Genomic DNA, 15,099 nt, shown 5'->3' on the forward strand with positions numbered 1-15,099 from the left:
TAACCTGAGAGGTCGTGAGCTCCCCGTTGGTGGAGGGTGGGTGGGCAGAGCCAGGCCACCACTTCAGGGGGGTGTCGCAGAGAGGATTCCCAGAGATCACCTCCCCAGCTCCAGAGACACAGACTTTGCCACCGCCCTGCCAGGGCTGTGGGATTCAGACAAAACTCCCATGTCCACCCAGCCCAGGACATGGCCCCCAGTGGGTGCTCCATAAGCCTTGTTGAGTGAATAAATGGTTTATCTCCATCTCCTCCAAGGTGCCTGGCACACAGTATGTGCTCAGGAAATGTTCAGAGGGTGAGTGAATTTGCTGTCTTTCTGGCAGCATGGCTGACATGGATGAGCGGTTCCAGCAGATTCTGTCATGGCAACAGATGGATCAGAACAAAGCCATCAGCCAGATCCTGCAGGAGGTGAGCCCTTGCCCAGGGCATGGGGCCGGGGGCACAGGAAGGGCGCAGGGAGCCGAGAGCTGGGCGGCTCAACTCCACGTGGAGGCGCTGTTCTGAAGAGCGTAAGAACCAAGATGCTCAGAGAGTAGAAATGCACAGACCGTCAGGATGAGGGGCAGGGAGAGGGCTCTCTGGGTGGTGGTTTCCGCTCACTGAAGTCAGGAGAGGTGTCCTTCCCGGGCACCCCCTCCCCTTGCTGTATGGGGCTCCCTCCTGAGGATCTGGTGGCAGTGCCCACCCCCACCTCCCCTGCAGAGTCGGAACGAGCCCCTGACTTATCCCTTCCAGTCCCGCCGCCCTGTATCTGCTCTCCCTTGGGCTTAGTGGGCGCACAGCAGGTGCTACTGTGTGGACCAGCCCAGGAAGGACCCCTCCTGACTTCCTCCCTCCTCTGTCCAAATTGTTCAGCCCCAGGTTTTCCCATGGACCCTGTCAGGGGTCCCCCACCCTCTCATCTCCTCTCCTTTCTCCCTCTGTGACGTCATCCTCCCATCACGGGCCCATCACTCCCTTTCCTTCCGTCCCAACTCTGATCTCTCTCTTCTTCCCCCCACGATGCTGTGGACTTAGTCCTTGCAAGATTGTCTGAGGAAAAGGCTGTATTTCTCAGAGAGGATGTCAGGCCTTGGGGTTAAGATGAGGCTCTGAGCTGGACAGACTTGCGTGCTAGTGCCAGCCAGTTCACTTTCCCAAACCTCACTTTCCTCATCTGTGAAATGGGGCAGTGAAGGCGCCTCTCCCGACCCCCATCATCGGTCGTTCCACATGCACCACAGGGAGAGCCCTGAGCACATGGCCGACAGGTAGTAAGTGCTTAATAAGTATTATTTTAAAAAACATTAAGCAAGTGAGCTGAAAAGTTGTTGTCTAAGAAGGAAAAGGCGTAGGTTAGGGTGTCTTTGAGGCAGGTTGTATTTGGGCCCCCTGAGCGGCCATGCTGTCTGTCACAGAGCGCCATGCAGAAGGCAGCCTTCGAGGCTCTCCAGGTGAAGAAGGACCTGATGCATCGGCAGATCCGGAAGCAGGTGAGCGCGGCCCTGCCCCCCAGGCCCGCCCTGTGGGCATTCAGAGGCCGCAGTTAAGGTCTGAGTCCTGGCTCCTCCAGGCCAGGCCGGCAGGAGGTCTCCCCAGCACGGGGCGTCACCTACTCGGGGTGTCTGGAGGTACCTGAGACAGCACTGTGGGTGCTGGCTGGTGGGACCTGTGCCCACCACTTGTCACGATGCCCAGAGCTGAGGGAGGGTGGCCCTGACAGCTGGGCAGCCCCACGCTGACCAACCCCAGGCAGGACCTCTCAGCTGGCTCGAACCGCAGAGTCCTGTGGCCCGGATGGAGGAGCTGGGACAGGTGACGCCCCACCTGGGTGGGCGGAGCCCTGAAGAGGGGACGTGCTCTCGCGTGGCCTCCGCTGCTGACCCCCGGGTGACCTTGGGTGAGCCGTTGCCCAGCGGGGCTGTGTCTGGCTCACTACTCTTCCCTGGGCAGGTGGCAGGGTGGCTGGAGACAAGCGAGCTTTCAGGCTACAGGACGCACATCACGTCGTATTCAGCACACTTTCAATTTCACATTTTGCATGTTTTTTTTTTCTTCTTCTTCTTTTTTTCTTTTCTTTTTTGGCCAAAACCAACTTACCTTTTTATTTCCCCTTTAATTTCAACCCTACATTGCCGGACATGAATCTCATTCCTCTGACCAGGGGTTGGTGGGGTCATAGGGGCAAAGGTCACAGGTCAAAGGCACAGAGTAGAGAAGTCACTGGCTGGGGGGGTCTGGCCCCCAGGACTAAAAGCCCCCACTCACACCCTGGAGGTATGTGGTGATCCCCTAGATGTTCTCACTATGGGTGGTTCTGACCCACCAAGCCAACTGTTCCTCTGGAGACCACAAGCAGGGACAACCTCAAGGAAAAGGCACACTCATTTACCCGCTGTGTGTCCTTGGGCAAGTTACTGAATATCTCTGAGCCTCGGTTTCCTTGTCTGTGAAATGGAGGTAGTAATACCTCCAACAGCAAGGAGAAGCGATGGCAAAGACGCGTAAAAAGTGCCCAGCACAGTCCTAGCGTGTGCCGTCTCTATAAATGTCGGCAACTATATTACTGTCCGGAGAAGGCAATGGCACCCCACTCCACTACTCTTGCCTGGAAAATCCATGGACGGAGGAGCCTGGTAGGCTGTAGTCCATGGGGTCGCTAAGAGTCAGACATGACTGAGCGACTTCACTTTCACTTTTTACTTTCATGCATTGGAGAAGGAAATGGCAACCCACTCCAGTATTCTTGCCTGGAGAATCCCAGGGACAGAGGAGCCTAATGGGCTGCTGTCTATGGGGTCACACAGAGTCGGACACGACTGAAGCGACTTAGCAGCAGCAGCAGCATATTACTGTTACTGTAATCCAGTTCCTTCCGTTCCCCTCCGCTCGCCTCTGTGTACAGCTGTCTAGAGGAAGCAAGAGAATTGGACTGGCAAGAGGCTCTGAGAATTCCGTGTCTGTTCTTCACTCTGGCCCGCACCTTGAAGGAAGCCCCTTCGTCCCACACACCCTGATGGGCACCCCCTCTGGGCCGGCCCTGTGCCTGGCTTTTGATCAGCAGTTCTGGCCGGGATAAGCACTCAGGCCCGTGAGATAATGAATTCTGTTTAAAGCCCCGCTGATAAGGTTTACCAGGTTCTCAGTCCCCTTTATTCCAGAGCCTCCCCCGCCCCCCCAGAAAGGATTCTTAGGTCCGCTTGGCCATCCAGGAGCAGCAGTGCAGGACTGAACCATGTTAACGTGAATTAAAAACCCCTGTCTCGTCTTCTGTTTAGATTAAGTTAATAGAAACTGAGTTATTGCAGTTGACACAGCTGGAGTTAAAGAGGAAATCCCTGGACACAGAGGCACTGCAGGTACGTTTAGGGCTCCCTGGCCTGCCCTGTCCCCCCACTACACCCCCACTGACGAGACCTCCCGCTGGTGCCCCACCCCTCTCAGCTGCCCTCCCGCAGACAAGGCGGTGATGCCTCGACCCCAGAAGGCTCGTGTGGGCCCAGCGCAGGCCCAGGTTAGGGGTGGGTCAGCCTGTTGCTAGGCAGGAAGGTCAGAGGAAGGAGGGTTTCATTGCCAAGGCTCACCAGGCTGCATCTCCATCTCCGTGTTGTCTATGTTTTGGAGCTGGGTCGCTACTGAACTCCCTACCTCTCTCAAGCCATGCTTCTGGGGCACTGGTTCTCACAGCTAACACCCCCGAGGGGACAGCATCCTTGGTGTCCCCAGGATGTCTGGAGGAGAGGGCCCATGTCACTCCCTGCAGGCAGCTCCTCTGATCTCTGGCCCTTACTGTGTGCCCTGGGCCGGGAGGGGAAGAGGGGCAGAGGGGCGGCCCTTTCCCTGTTCTGTGTCTCAATCTCTCCACACGTTCACAAGAGGGGCTGGGTCCATGGTGTGAGAGGGCATGTGCCCCATTCCCGGCTTTTGAGCAGAGCCTTCTGTCTGTCCCTGTCCCTGTGTCTGTCCTCAGCAGACAAGTTTTTGTTTATCCCATGGGCTTCTTAATGCGGAAGAGAGCTAGGGTCTGGAGTCCTGCTCACAGGTCTGCCACTGTGAGACCTTAGGTAGGTTGCTTCCCCTCCCCAGGCCTCCAGGCTGCCCCTGCATAAAATAGAAGGAGTCTTCTAGACCCAGCCTGTGTCATAGGGCCATCAGAGATCAGTGGGACAGGCCTCAGCCATGCAGAGGTTAGGGGCTCTCAACCCCCAACATAACCACTGTGCTTGGTGGGTTCCTATCTCCTGCCTGTTGGAGCTGTGGGGCTCCCATTTTTGGGGTCTCCATGCGATTTTCCAAGAGGAAGAGAGGAGTGGAGCGTGGACACAGACGGGCTTTCTGGGGTGTGCCCGTTCCTCCATGCTGGCTGGCGTGGGCCCCTCACCCCTCTTGCCCTTTGCTTCTGCCCAGGCGCTCTGTAGTCAGTGAGCCTGAAGTCGAGGTCCCTGCCGCTTGTCATTTCCTTTGTTTGGTGTTTTGCATCACTGCACTGTCATTGGTCACTAGATCCCATGCCTGGCCTTACCCCCCGGGGAAGGGAGGTACAGGCTGGGAGAAGGGCACCTCCACTGTCTCCCCCTGTCCTCAGCCGGAGATCAGGGACAGAGCCTTGATGGGAGTCAGGCCCACCGTGGCCCCCAACTGAGAACCGGTTGAGGGGGTGTCCTGCCGCCGCGCTGTGGGGACCTCGGGGGCCGGGGTGCCGTGAGCTCCCAGCACTGGCCATGGTCTTGTGTCACAGGAGATGATCTCGGAGCAGCGCTGGGCCCTGAGCTCGCTGCTCCAGCAGCTGCTCAAGGAGAAGACGCAGCGAGAAGAGGAGCTCCGGGAGATCCTGGTACGTGTGTGGCGTCCACGTCGTGCGCGGGGTTGCTTTCTCTCTGCACTCACGCTGTTCTTAAACCCACATCATGCGCCGGGTTCCTTTCCCTCCAAGCCCACTGTTAGAAATGTTTCGTTATCCTAGACATCCCCTGAGCTCCACCGTGGGCCGGGCCCGCCAGGAACAGACAACAGCCAGGCCAGTCTCTTCCTGAGCCCCACACGAGCCCGGGTGGTACGTTTGTGCCATTTGGCACAGACCACGTTAACATGTGCTGTGCACAGCCAGCCTTGTCGTGGCCAGGCTCCCGCCCACAAGGGACCTTGGGGACTCGCTGTCCACCACAGCAGAACGTGACCATCAGGGTCACAGGCTCCCGAAGAGAGGTGTGTCCACAGTCCAGAGAGGGCCAGGCCAGAAAAGGAGAGTCACTTAGCTAGGTCCAAGAGGGGCTGCCCAGGGAGCTAGGGGATGCCTGGGTTGCAGTCCCACGGCCCAGCATGCAGCCGCGGTCCTGGCTGGGCGGCTTGGTGGCTCAGCACAGGCTCCAAGCTGGGTCTGAACCTGGCTCTGACTCGAGACGGCCCTTGGCTCTTGGGCCGGCTGCTAATCACTCTGCCAGTCGCTCAGTCTCCTCACCTGTGACGTCGAGACTGCTTCACAGAGTTGTGAGAACTGAGTAAAAGGGCATCTCCCAGCACACAGCAGACTGGCACCGAGTGCCCTGCTGCTGGTGTCACGAGTTTACTCCTCCGTCCCCAGCACCTAGAATAGTGCCCGGCCCAGAGCAACACTTGTGTTGTTTGTTGAGTGACGGGGTGGAGGAGTCCATGTGAACAGCTAACTTCCTTGCGCACCTGTCTCTGTGCCCAGGTCCTGTGTGGACACACCTCTCTCCTGTTCTCAATGCTCCGGCTTTGTGGGTGAAGGTGGGCGAAGTGCCCTCTGGAAGCTGAGTTACCCTAGCATCCCAGTTCTCTCCCTGCTGGCACCCAGAGCACACGCCGAGCCTCCGGGGGCAGATGGCTGCCTACGGCTTTGTTTTTGCCACAGGGAGGTGGGAAGGTGTCTCCCCTCCAAGTCATGACGCCCGGGGTGGCGGGGGGCAGGGGCGCCAGGTGTCAGCCGCCCAGGTTCCTGCAGCTGAAACAGTGAGACTTAGTGGAGGGGGATGTTCTTGGTAAAACACCAAGTCCGTCCATATGCCGTTCACAGCCACCCGTGCCATCAGCGTTTCTATTCACTGACTCGTAACGAACAGTGTCTGCTTCCTTCTTGGCAGACGGAGTTAGAAGCCCAAAGCGAAACCAAGCAGGAGAATTACTGGCTGATTCAGTATCAGCGGCTCTTGAACCAGAAACCCTTGTCCTTGAAGCTGCAGGTGAGAGTTGTGGGCACGCCCACCCCGCGGGAGCCCTGGGCCCCCGCAGCGCCAGCTCGCTGATCTGTCTGGTGGAATTCCCTTCCCATCTCTGGGGACCGGTGCACCAGGGCCTGTGCTCGGCCTGGGCGGGCACAGAAATGGGGGGCGGGCATTGGTTCTGGTGGCGGGAAGACAGTTCCTGCCGGGTGGAGCCCGCTGTGCACTCACCTCGATGCGCACTTACTTGCTGGCTTTGTCAGGTTTACTGCGTGGCGGTGAACTAACTGCGTCATGCCTCTGTCTCTCTGCCCTTACTTAGCCGTCTTGGTAGGAAGAGTCCCAGGAATACATTTTACCTCTTGCGTTACGTGTATCTGAACTCTTCGTGTGCTGTTGTAAGTCACAGCCTCATGGTTTTTCCCGGTCCGTGGTACACTGGGCTTCCCCCACGGGTGTGTCTTGCAGGAAGAAGGCTTGGAGCGCCCGCTGGTGGCCCTCCTGGTGGAGCTGTCGGCCGAGCACTACCTGCCTATCTTCGCCCACCACCGCCTCTCACTGGCCATGCTGAGCCGGATGGGCCCTGCGGACTTGGCCAAGGTGGACCGCGGCGGCCCCCCGAGGGAGGTTAGGGAGGCGGGCAGGGCCCTGACCCGATGGCCAAGGGGGGACTTGCCCTTCACGCAGTTCTTGGCAAGGCTTGCCGTCTGGAGATGTCTTGGGGCCGCCTTGCTCCCAGCGGGCCAGGACACCTGCCCTGTCTTCCCCCAGTCACCTGGCTGCAAAAGCCAGAGCTGCAGGTGCTGTGGACCCCAGATTGTCCCCTCCGCCAGCCCCTTTCAGGTGGGATCTTCACATCATAGGCTGGGCAGGTCCTTGCAGGTCATCTGGACCGTCCTTTCCCCACATCCTGGGTTGACAGTTGTATCGGCAGCACTGCCTGCGCCTGGTACAACCTGTGTGAATTCATTTACTCTTCAGAAGAGACAAATGCTGACTCTGGGGAATACTTAACAGTGCTTGACACTGTTAAGCATGTTTTACATATAATCGTGTTTTAGATAAACATCTAAGCGTGTTTTACATATACATTCATCGAATCCTCATAATAACCTGGGCTTCCCAGGTAGCACAGTGATAAAGAATCTGCCTGCCAGTGCAGGAGACACAAGAATGTGGGTTCAATCCCTGGGTCAGGAAGATCCCTTGGAGAAGGAAATGGCAACCCACTTCAGCATTCTTGCCTGGAGAATCCATGGACGGAGGAGCCCAGCCGGCTGCGGTCCATGGACTCAGAGTCGGACACGACTGAGCACACACACGATAACCTGGGCAGGCAGGTACAGTCATGGTCATTTTTCAGGTGAGGACACGGAGACACAGCAAGGTAGCAGTTTGCCTGAGGTCATATGGCGGAGCCATGTCCAGCCCAGGCGGCTGGTCTGGTGTGGGGGCCGTGCTGTCGCCACTCTGCTGAACTGCCTGGTCCCTCGACAGAGGCAGACACAGACCCCGGGGCTCAGAAGGACCATGTGGGCCGTGTTGCCCACGTTCAGGGGCACTTGCTCTGGAGGCTGAGGGACTGAGCGTCTCGTGCGGCTACTTTGCAGCTGTTCGGCCTCGGTGTGAACCACCTGACTGTGTGAACCGACAGCCCACCGTTGTAGGCCCAGCCCCTGCACTTGCTGGACAAGGGCTGCCAGTGCTGGGTTCCCTCTCCTTCAGCCGCACTGATGGCCTGGCTGTCAGCCTCCACGTGTCTAGTCGAAGGTGCCAGAAGTCAGGGAGGAGGCGGTCCTGGCGGCTCTGTGCTGCGCCGCAGGCCCCCTGCCCAGCCGTGCCCAGGCCCTGACCCGCCCCCTCGGTCCTCGCAGGTGGGCGTCTCGGAGGCCGGCCTGCAGCACGAGATCCTGCGCAGAGCCCAGGAGCTGCTGGACGCCGCCAGAGCCCAGCCAGGTACCGACGCCCCGCCTCTCCCAGCAGAGCCGTACGCGGGGGCGTGGCCGGAGCGTCACCTGTTTCCCTTTCAGGACGAGTCCCAAGGGCCACTTCCAACCCTTGCCAGTCCTTAAGCTTCCCTCCTAAACGAGCCATTTATAAATGAGAAAAATAGGCCCCAAAATGGAAAACATGAGCTTTTCCTCCGGTGGTGGAGGGACCCTCCTGGCTTCCCTAAACCCACCCTACTGACATCAGGAACCACATACTCAGGGTCCCTGGAGTAGCGGGAGAAACCCGCTGGACCCAGTGCCCAGCACTGCCCCCAGGGCAGGTGTGTGTGTGGACTGGGAGGCAGGGAGGGGCTGTGGCTGAGTGGGGGCAGGAGGGGTTGTGGGCGGGGTTGGGGCGTGGGGAGGAGTCGGGGTCCCCCCTGCTGAGCAGGACAGAGGTCGGGCCTCCTTGGTGCAGCCCCACAAGGCGGGCACCCCTGCTGCTCTCCTTTGAGGGATGAGGAAACTGAGGCCAAGAGAGGGTAACCCTAATCCCGAGGGCTTCTCCTGACCATGGCCGCCCTCCGGGGAGGGGCCGGGGCAGGACAGCGCCTTCTTAGCTCAGGGGCAGCAGATCCTCAGGCATCTTCCTGACAGTTCTCCAAATCCCAGGACTCAACATATGTTCCATGAAATAGAGACACGCCCCTCCCCCCGCGCTTACGCGGTGGTTTGGGGGGCACCATGAGGCCCTTAGAAGGTCTAGGGTGGTTGTGACAGGCTTAATTATAAGAAATACTACTTGTAATTTAAACCACAGACTAAGTGAACAACATGTGCCGTGAGGGGAGGGGGCTCGGGGATGAAGAGCCTCGGGGGTCACTGGGGCACGTGGTGTGATGAGAGATGGATTCTCATTCCTGCTTTGGGCACCTGGGCCCCGGCAGAGCATGCTGGCTTAGGGCAGAGCAGCAGGTGTGCGGGAGAGCAGCGGGTGTGCGGGGGCTCTCCAGGGCAGGGGGAGCAGCCTCGAGTCCTTTCCCTGCTCCTCTGGGCCCCTGCACCTGGGCCCCTGGTGGAGAATCTGTGCTCAAGGTCGGGCGCCCCCCAGAGCCCCTCACCCAGGGTTCCTGGCCCGGCGGCCCCACCCCAGGTGGCCTTGTGGCCTTAGGCAAGCGGCTTTCCCTCCCTGACTTCTCATCTCTGACAGTGATGAGCCCTGTTTGCAGGGTGGCCCAGAGGGGTTCAGGGTGAGTTAGGGGTAGGGGGCCCCAATTGCCCGGGGTCCTGGCCCTCCCACTGTATAGATGAGGAATGAGGCTCAGCAAAGAGAAACAAGAGGGTGTGTGGGAGCACCCCCCACCTCTGTCTACGTAAGGCAGGCTGGGCCGGGGAGGGACGGGGTCAGATGGTCAGGACCCTGGCTCAGCCTCTCTCTGTCCCCACAGAGCTGCTGAAGCCACCTGAGGGCGGGGTCCTGCCCACAGCCCCCGAGGAGCTGCCTGAGGCAGTGAGACCCTCAGCTCCCCCCGCAGAGCTGCTGGAGGTGCAGACCTCAGAGTGTGTGGTGTGCCTGGAACGGGAGGTAAGTCTAGGGGTTATGGGCCTGACCTCCGGGGCCACCATCCCCGCCCCCTACCCGCCTGCCCAGCACCTGCCGCCCTCTCAGGCATGGGTGATTCATTCTGCCGAGAGTTTAGAAATATGTTGTGTTCATTAGAAATTTTCGAAAATACAGGGAATTAAAATGACCCATGATCCCAGGACCCAAAACATGAGCAACGCTGACAGCATTTGCTGGGCCTTTTTTTTGTTTGTTTTTTACAGAAGAGTTTTTTAAATTCATGCAGGGTAATTTCCCAAGTCATTGAATATCAACAAAATTTTCTCTGGAGAGGTTTTTTTCAAAACTCTTAGTTTTAACAACAAATTTAACAGCCGTTATAAAAAATTACCGTAGTATATAAAATAAACCCCTGTTCTCTCCACCACATGATCCTACTTAGAAAAGGCCACATGTTAACAGTTTGGTTACCCCGTGGTCTTTGCTGGCCCCGGGGAATGCCATGATATGGGGGTGGGGGAGGACTTGGTTATGAATTTAACCAAACCTCTCCTGCTCTGGGACCCAGAAATGGCTTCCTGTCTCTCCTAAAAAGTGGAAATGCTGAGGCAAAGCATGGAAACGTCCACGGCTTGTGATCCGTAATGTTGGGGTCATTTTGAGGCAAAGTGCATAAAAATCCCTAAATTGGGAGCAACCTGCATATCCTGTAACAGCAGGGCTGGTGAGAGGCCATGGACCACCCTCCCCCCAACCCCGAACGGCTGCTACAGAGGGCCGGGGCATGGACGTGTCCAGGGAGGGTGGTGGCATCCTGTGGTGGACGGGGAATGGAGTCTGACGACTCTGTGGTCACATCTTCAGGGGGAAGGACAAGGGGCCGGGGCACCAGCTGGGGTGGGGCCCTGACGTCCCCGCTCTCCCCCAACCCCCAGGCCCAGATGATCTTCCTCAACTGCGGCCACGTCTGCTGCTGCCAGCCGTGCTCCCAGCCCCTGCGCACCTGCCCACTGTGCCGCCAGGACATCACCCAGCGCCTCCGCATCTATCACAGCAGCTGAGCGCCGGCCTCTGCCGCCCTCGGGCCCAGGGCTGTGCTCCCTCCTGTTCCCCACGGGCTGGTCCGGCCCTGCACCACACCGTGCCCCCGTCCTGGGCCAGGCTGAGACAGGAGCGTTCCTGCCCAAGTACTGAGCGGTTTAAATCCTGTAGAGGGGGTGGGGGGACCCCTCGCGGCAGGACCACAGGGTCTGGGGTGGGAGCAGCGGCAGCCACACCTCCGTCTGAGCCAGCACCGAGGGTTCCAGCTGCCTACGGTGGTCACAGCCCCTCCTGGAGCCTTGGTGTCTTCCTCAGGGGAACCCGGGCAGTGCCGTCCCACTCAGCAGGGGTGGTGGGAGCCCTGGCCCAGGGCAGGGGCGGCCACCGCGGCCTGTCCTGGGATCGACAGGCCAGAAGGTGTTCAGCGCGGGCCTGGTGCCCCAAGCAATGTCAGCCCCTCCTGGCCTCCCTCCCTGCTGCCCCCTCCCCCGCTGAGCTCTGGGCCCCTCTGCTCCGCAGACCTGCACCTCCTCTCCCCATGCAGCTCAGGAGAAGACCCTGAGCTTCAAAGACCTGAAGCAGGAACGTCAATAAACCCATCTCCAGCCTGCTCCTCCTGAGTCGTCACTGGGCCCTGGTGGAGCCCAGGGAGGGGGGAAGTGGCAGTGAGGTGTGTGAAGTTACCCACACCTCCCTTTTGCAGGTGGAGAGACCGGGCTCAGGAGACAGGCTCAGAAAGTCCTCGGAGCAGATGGGGCCGTGTGGGCCACCTTGTGTGCTGTGTAACCATTATCCCAGACCAGGGGTCCCGGGGCCCTGCAACTGGGACAGAAGCATCTTGACTCCAAACCCGTGCATTTGTGCAGGTCGCTCACTGCACAAGTCCAGAGGGAGCCGTGTTCCTCGTGCTTGCGGCAGAACTTGTTCATGCGTTTTGTGGCAGATCGTTTTGAGCCGAGGGCAGCTTTCTCTCTGGGCTAGAGGCAGGCCTGCTGGGGCGCCTGGGCTCTGCCTCCAGGTAACTCGGACCCTGCCCAGCCTTCCAGACCCTACATCCCCACTTGTTCAGTGAGAGACAGTAGGGGGCCCTGACCCAGGCCGGTGGCCACCAGGGGGCACTGCGGGCTCATCCTGGGCCCCGTGTGAAAGCCGGTGGGACGCAGGGCCAGGCCCTCTCCCTCCCTGCCTCACTGAGCCGGTCAGTCCTGTGGCTGAAACAGGTGACAGCCCCTTGTGGACCGAGTCCTGCTTTCCAGGTTCCCCACACACACACCCCGTCCTGAGCTCCGCTCAGCTAAGAGGGGAGATGGCGGCCTGAGATGGGCAGGGCCACGTTGCGGAGCAGGGCATTTGGCAGATCTCCTTGAACTCTCACGAGGCCCCCTTTTATAGGTGAGCAGTCTGAGGCTGGGTTTGGTGACTTGCCAAAGTCAACAGCAAAAAACCCTGCTGAGCCTCGGTTTTCTCATCTCCACCCTGTTGACGGAACTTCGGCCACTGGCCACCGTCCCCCAAGGTGCCCACCCAGCAGGGGCAGCCTGTCCCCACCAGCTGGCGGGGGGGAGGTGTCCCCATGATCCAGAACCTCCACCCAGGCTCCCCGCCCCTCTGGGCCTGTTTACACACTGGTGTGATGATGGTGCCTGTCCCCCGGAGGTTACCTCGTCCCACAGGTAACGCGCACAGCCCACGGTAAGTACTCAGGAGTGCTCGCCTTGTGAGCAGGAGTCTTAAGCACTGGCATCACTGTTTGGATCCAGTGTGAGCCTGCCCACCATGGCCATAAAGCAGCTGCCCTCCCCATTGCCTGAGGCTGCCAGAGGCCCACCCTGCACAGACCCCCAGCAGAGGAAGCTGTCTGAGCTGCCATCAGGCTAGTCACCTACCTGCTGTGCCCCTCCTCACTGAGCCTCAGTTTTCTCCTCTGGAAAATGGGTTCATAGGAGAACTCTGGTCACGTGTACCTGTAAGCAACGAGCCCCGAAAGTCAAGGCGCACAGGCCCGTCTCCAGCCCAGGTTTCCCACCCAGCCAGCATCACACATGGGCCACTGGCTTTAAATAAAGCACTTTATTGATTAGTAGAAGCTTAAACAGTTTGCATAATATTTTCAATACAATATCTGGGAAGGATGATTGGAAAGTCCCAAGAGAAGGCACCAGAGGAGAGCGTCTTCAGACGGAATGTATTGGTGGAAGAGGTTAGTTTGGCGTTGAGAGTGGGGCTGGGGGGGACTCGAAGGGGGTCCCTGAGCACCAGCCAGCGCCGCATGTCCTGTGGGTCCCAGGCCCTGGCCCAGGAAGCAGATCCAGGGAATGGGAGATGCAGGGCTGGGGGCGGCGGTGAGGACCCTGAAGGAGTAGGTTTCTGCCCTGCCTGCCCTCCCTTCAAAGCAGCAGAAGAGAGGGCCGGGGAAAACCAGGTAGCCCCAGCCCCTGGGGATGACCTCGACTTAACGCTCACCCTCAGGAACAAGGAGCTGAAGAGGGGGGAACAGCAGGGCCATATGAACAGTCCTGGAGTTGTCAGGGTGTGGTGCGTTAGAGCCCCAGCCTGCCCCAAATGCTCCTGGTGTCCTGGGGCGCCACGGCCCCTCCCCCGGCCCCTCCCGAGCCCCACCAATTCCCTCGGGGGACAGCGTGTACCTTGGAAGCAGCCCACGGAGAAGACAGCGTCCACACCCGCCCAGCCCTGCCACTGAGCAGTGTCCCCACCCCCAGCCCAGCCGGACAGAGGAGCTCCTAGAGACCAGACCCCAGCAAGTGGAGGTGAGCAGAGCCTCAGCTTCCAGCAACCCCCTAAGTGCACCCCGCCTACCCTGCCAGCAGTAGCTCTGCAGAGATCACTCCCTCCTTCCCTCAGACACATCCTCGCCCCAGACCAGCACGTTCCAGGCCTTTCCTATTCCCACCCCACCTCGAGAGGCAGCCCTCCCCCAGCAACCCCCCAGCCTCAAGACTCCCTCCTTGCATGTCCCTTCACCTGGGGCGCGAGAGCCAGGCCAGAGTCCACTCCAAAACTGGCCTCAGGGGCCCAGAGACAGGCCTTGGCACTCGGGCCTCCTGGTTCTAACAGGCCCCCTCGGGGACGGGAGAAGCCAGGCAGTGGATGCGGCTCTCGCCACCCTCCTTCCGTGGATGGCAAGGCCCACCAGGGCAACAGGCCACAGAGGCAGGCAGGCAGGGAGGGCGGACTCAGGGAGCCAGGGCCGCCGAGTGCTCCCAGCCCCCATCCACTGTGCCCGGTCCCTCTCCCACCAGGAGCAGGAAAGCCACGATCATCCCACAGAAGAGAAAACAGAGCAACCAAGTGTGACCAAACCCATAAAGTGACTCAAGTGGGCCCATCCCCGTCCAGCCCCCTCGGTGCCACGCCAGCCCTGGCCCCGCCCCGCCCCGCCCCGCCCGGAAGGCACAGATCCCGTGCTCCCCACCCAGAGCGGAGCCAGGGCCCCGGAGGGAGTGGCCCATGTGCTGTGTCCAACAGAGGCTCCGGGGGCGACCGGCCTAGAACTCGGTCTGCACCCCTGCACTGTCCTCGGTGGTGGTGTGGATGGGGGGGCGGCTGCCCGGGCTGGACACCTGCTCGCCGGTCTCCTGGTCGCTGGGCTTGGGAGGCTCGAGGCCCACGAGCTTTTCGGACGGGAGCTGCCGAAGGGGTGAGGCGGGCGGCGAAGTGGCCTCGGGGGCCAGCCCGGGCTGGGGGCTCTCCTGCACGGGGGCCCCGTTGAGGAGGGGGCCAGCCAGCGGGGGGCTCTCGGCCTGCAGATCCCTGGTCAGCAGGCCGCGGAGCTCGGTGACGCTGTCCGGGGACGAGGGTGATGGCGGCTCAGGGGCAGCCTCGAAGGGCAGCCCCGCATCCTCGTCCTGGACCACGGACACCACCTGCTTGGCACGCCGGCGCTTTTCCGAGAGGGGGGCTGCTTCCTGGGCGCCGGGGTCCCCGCCGCCGGCGCCGCTGTCCCCATACTCCTCGCCCCAGTCGATGGGCACGCCCTCGGCCAGCAGGTGCAGGTTGGGGTCGCTGTTGTGCATGACCACGCTGTCCCGGTACAGGTTGTGTTTCCTCTGCACGGCGGCCTCCTTCACGGCTGTGGGACAGAAGCGGGTGACGGGACACTGAGCGGGGGGCTGATGGCCACCAGTACACCCCGCTCCGTGTGACCCACGTCACGATCCCTCGGCCTGAGTGGGCACTGCGACCGGACCAGGCTTCTCCGAGGCCTCAGTGTGGGAAGCAGGGGGTGGGACCCTAACCCCCATCACTCCCCTGACACTCCCTAAAGTGCCAAGGACCCTCAACGTAACTAAGGCGTGGGGACAGATGCTGCCCCTGGCCCATACCACGAACAGTGGGCCCACCACAGCCCACGGCCTAAGTCTCCCTTTTGTAGCTTAGCT

The 15,099-nt window shown here is 60.3% G+C and overlaps 2 protein-coding genes across 8 annotated transcripts in view; one reads left to right on the forward strand and one right to left on the reverse strand.

Moving 5' to 3' along the window:
• Window positions 1–11,310, forward strand: part of LRSAM1 (leucine rich repeat and sterile alpha motif containing 1) — a 33,933-nt gene extending 22,623 nt beyond the window's left edge. For 5 of the 7 annotated variants that reach the window (XM_019970881.2, XM_070799270.1, XM_019970883.2 and 2 more), the window contains 9 exons: window positions 326–413; window positions 1,403–1,477; window positions 3,263–3,343; window positions 4,723–4,818; window positions 6,086–6,184; window positions 6,632–6,763; window positions 8,038–8,119; window positions 9,543–9,679; window positions 10,594–11,310. In XM_019970881.2, the coding sequence (XP_019826440.2) occupies window positions 326–413; window positions 1,403–1,477; window positions 3,263–3,343; window positions 4,723–4,818; window positions 6,086–6,184; window positions 6,632–6,763; window positions 8,038–8,119; window positions 9,543–9,679; window positions 10,594–10,719 (916 nt within the window). In that variant the 3' untranslated portion in view covers window positions 10,720–11,310. Of the gene's footprint in view, window positions 1–325; window positions 414–1,402; window positions 1,478–3,262; window positions 3,344–4,722; window positions 4,819–6,085; window positions 6,185–6,631; window positions 6,764–7,773; window positions 7,952–8,037; window positions 8,120–9,542; window positions 9,680–10,593 lie in introns of those variants that run through there. The other 2 variants (XM_070799268.1, XM_070799269.1) reach the window with 2 other exon arrangements.
• Window positions 11,311–12,754: 1,444 nt separating this feature from the next.
• NIBAN2 (niban apoptosis regulator 2) overlaps window positions 12,755–15,099 on the reverse strand; it is a 52,497-nt gene continuing 50,152 nt past the window's right edge. The window contains exon 14 of the mRNA XM_019970880.2: window positions 12,755–14,789. Coding sequence (XP_019826439.2) covers window positions 14,206–14,789 — 584 coding nt within the window. The 3' untranslated portion in view covers window positions 12,755–14,205. The remainder of the gene's footprint in view (window positions 14,790–15,099) is intronic.

This window comes from Bos indicus, chromosome 11, assembly GCF_029378745.1.
Source record: "Bos indicus isolate NIAB-ARS_2022 breed Sahiwal x Tharparkar chromosome 11, NIAB-ARS_B.indTharparkar_mat_pri_1.0, whole genome shotgun sequence".
Lineage (NCBI taxonomy): Eukaryota > Metazoa > Chordata > Mammalia > Artiodactyla > Bovidae > Bos > Bos indicus.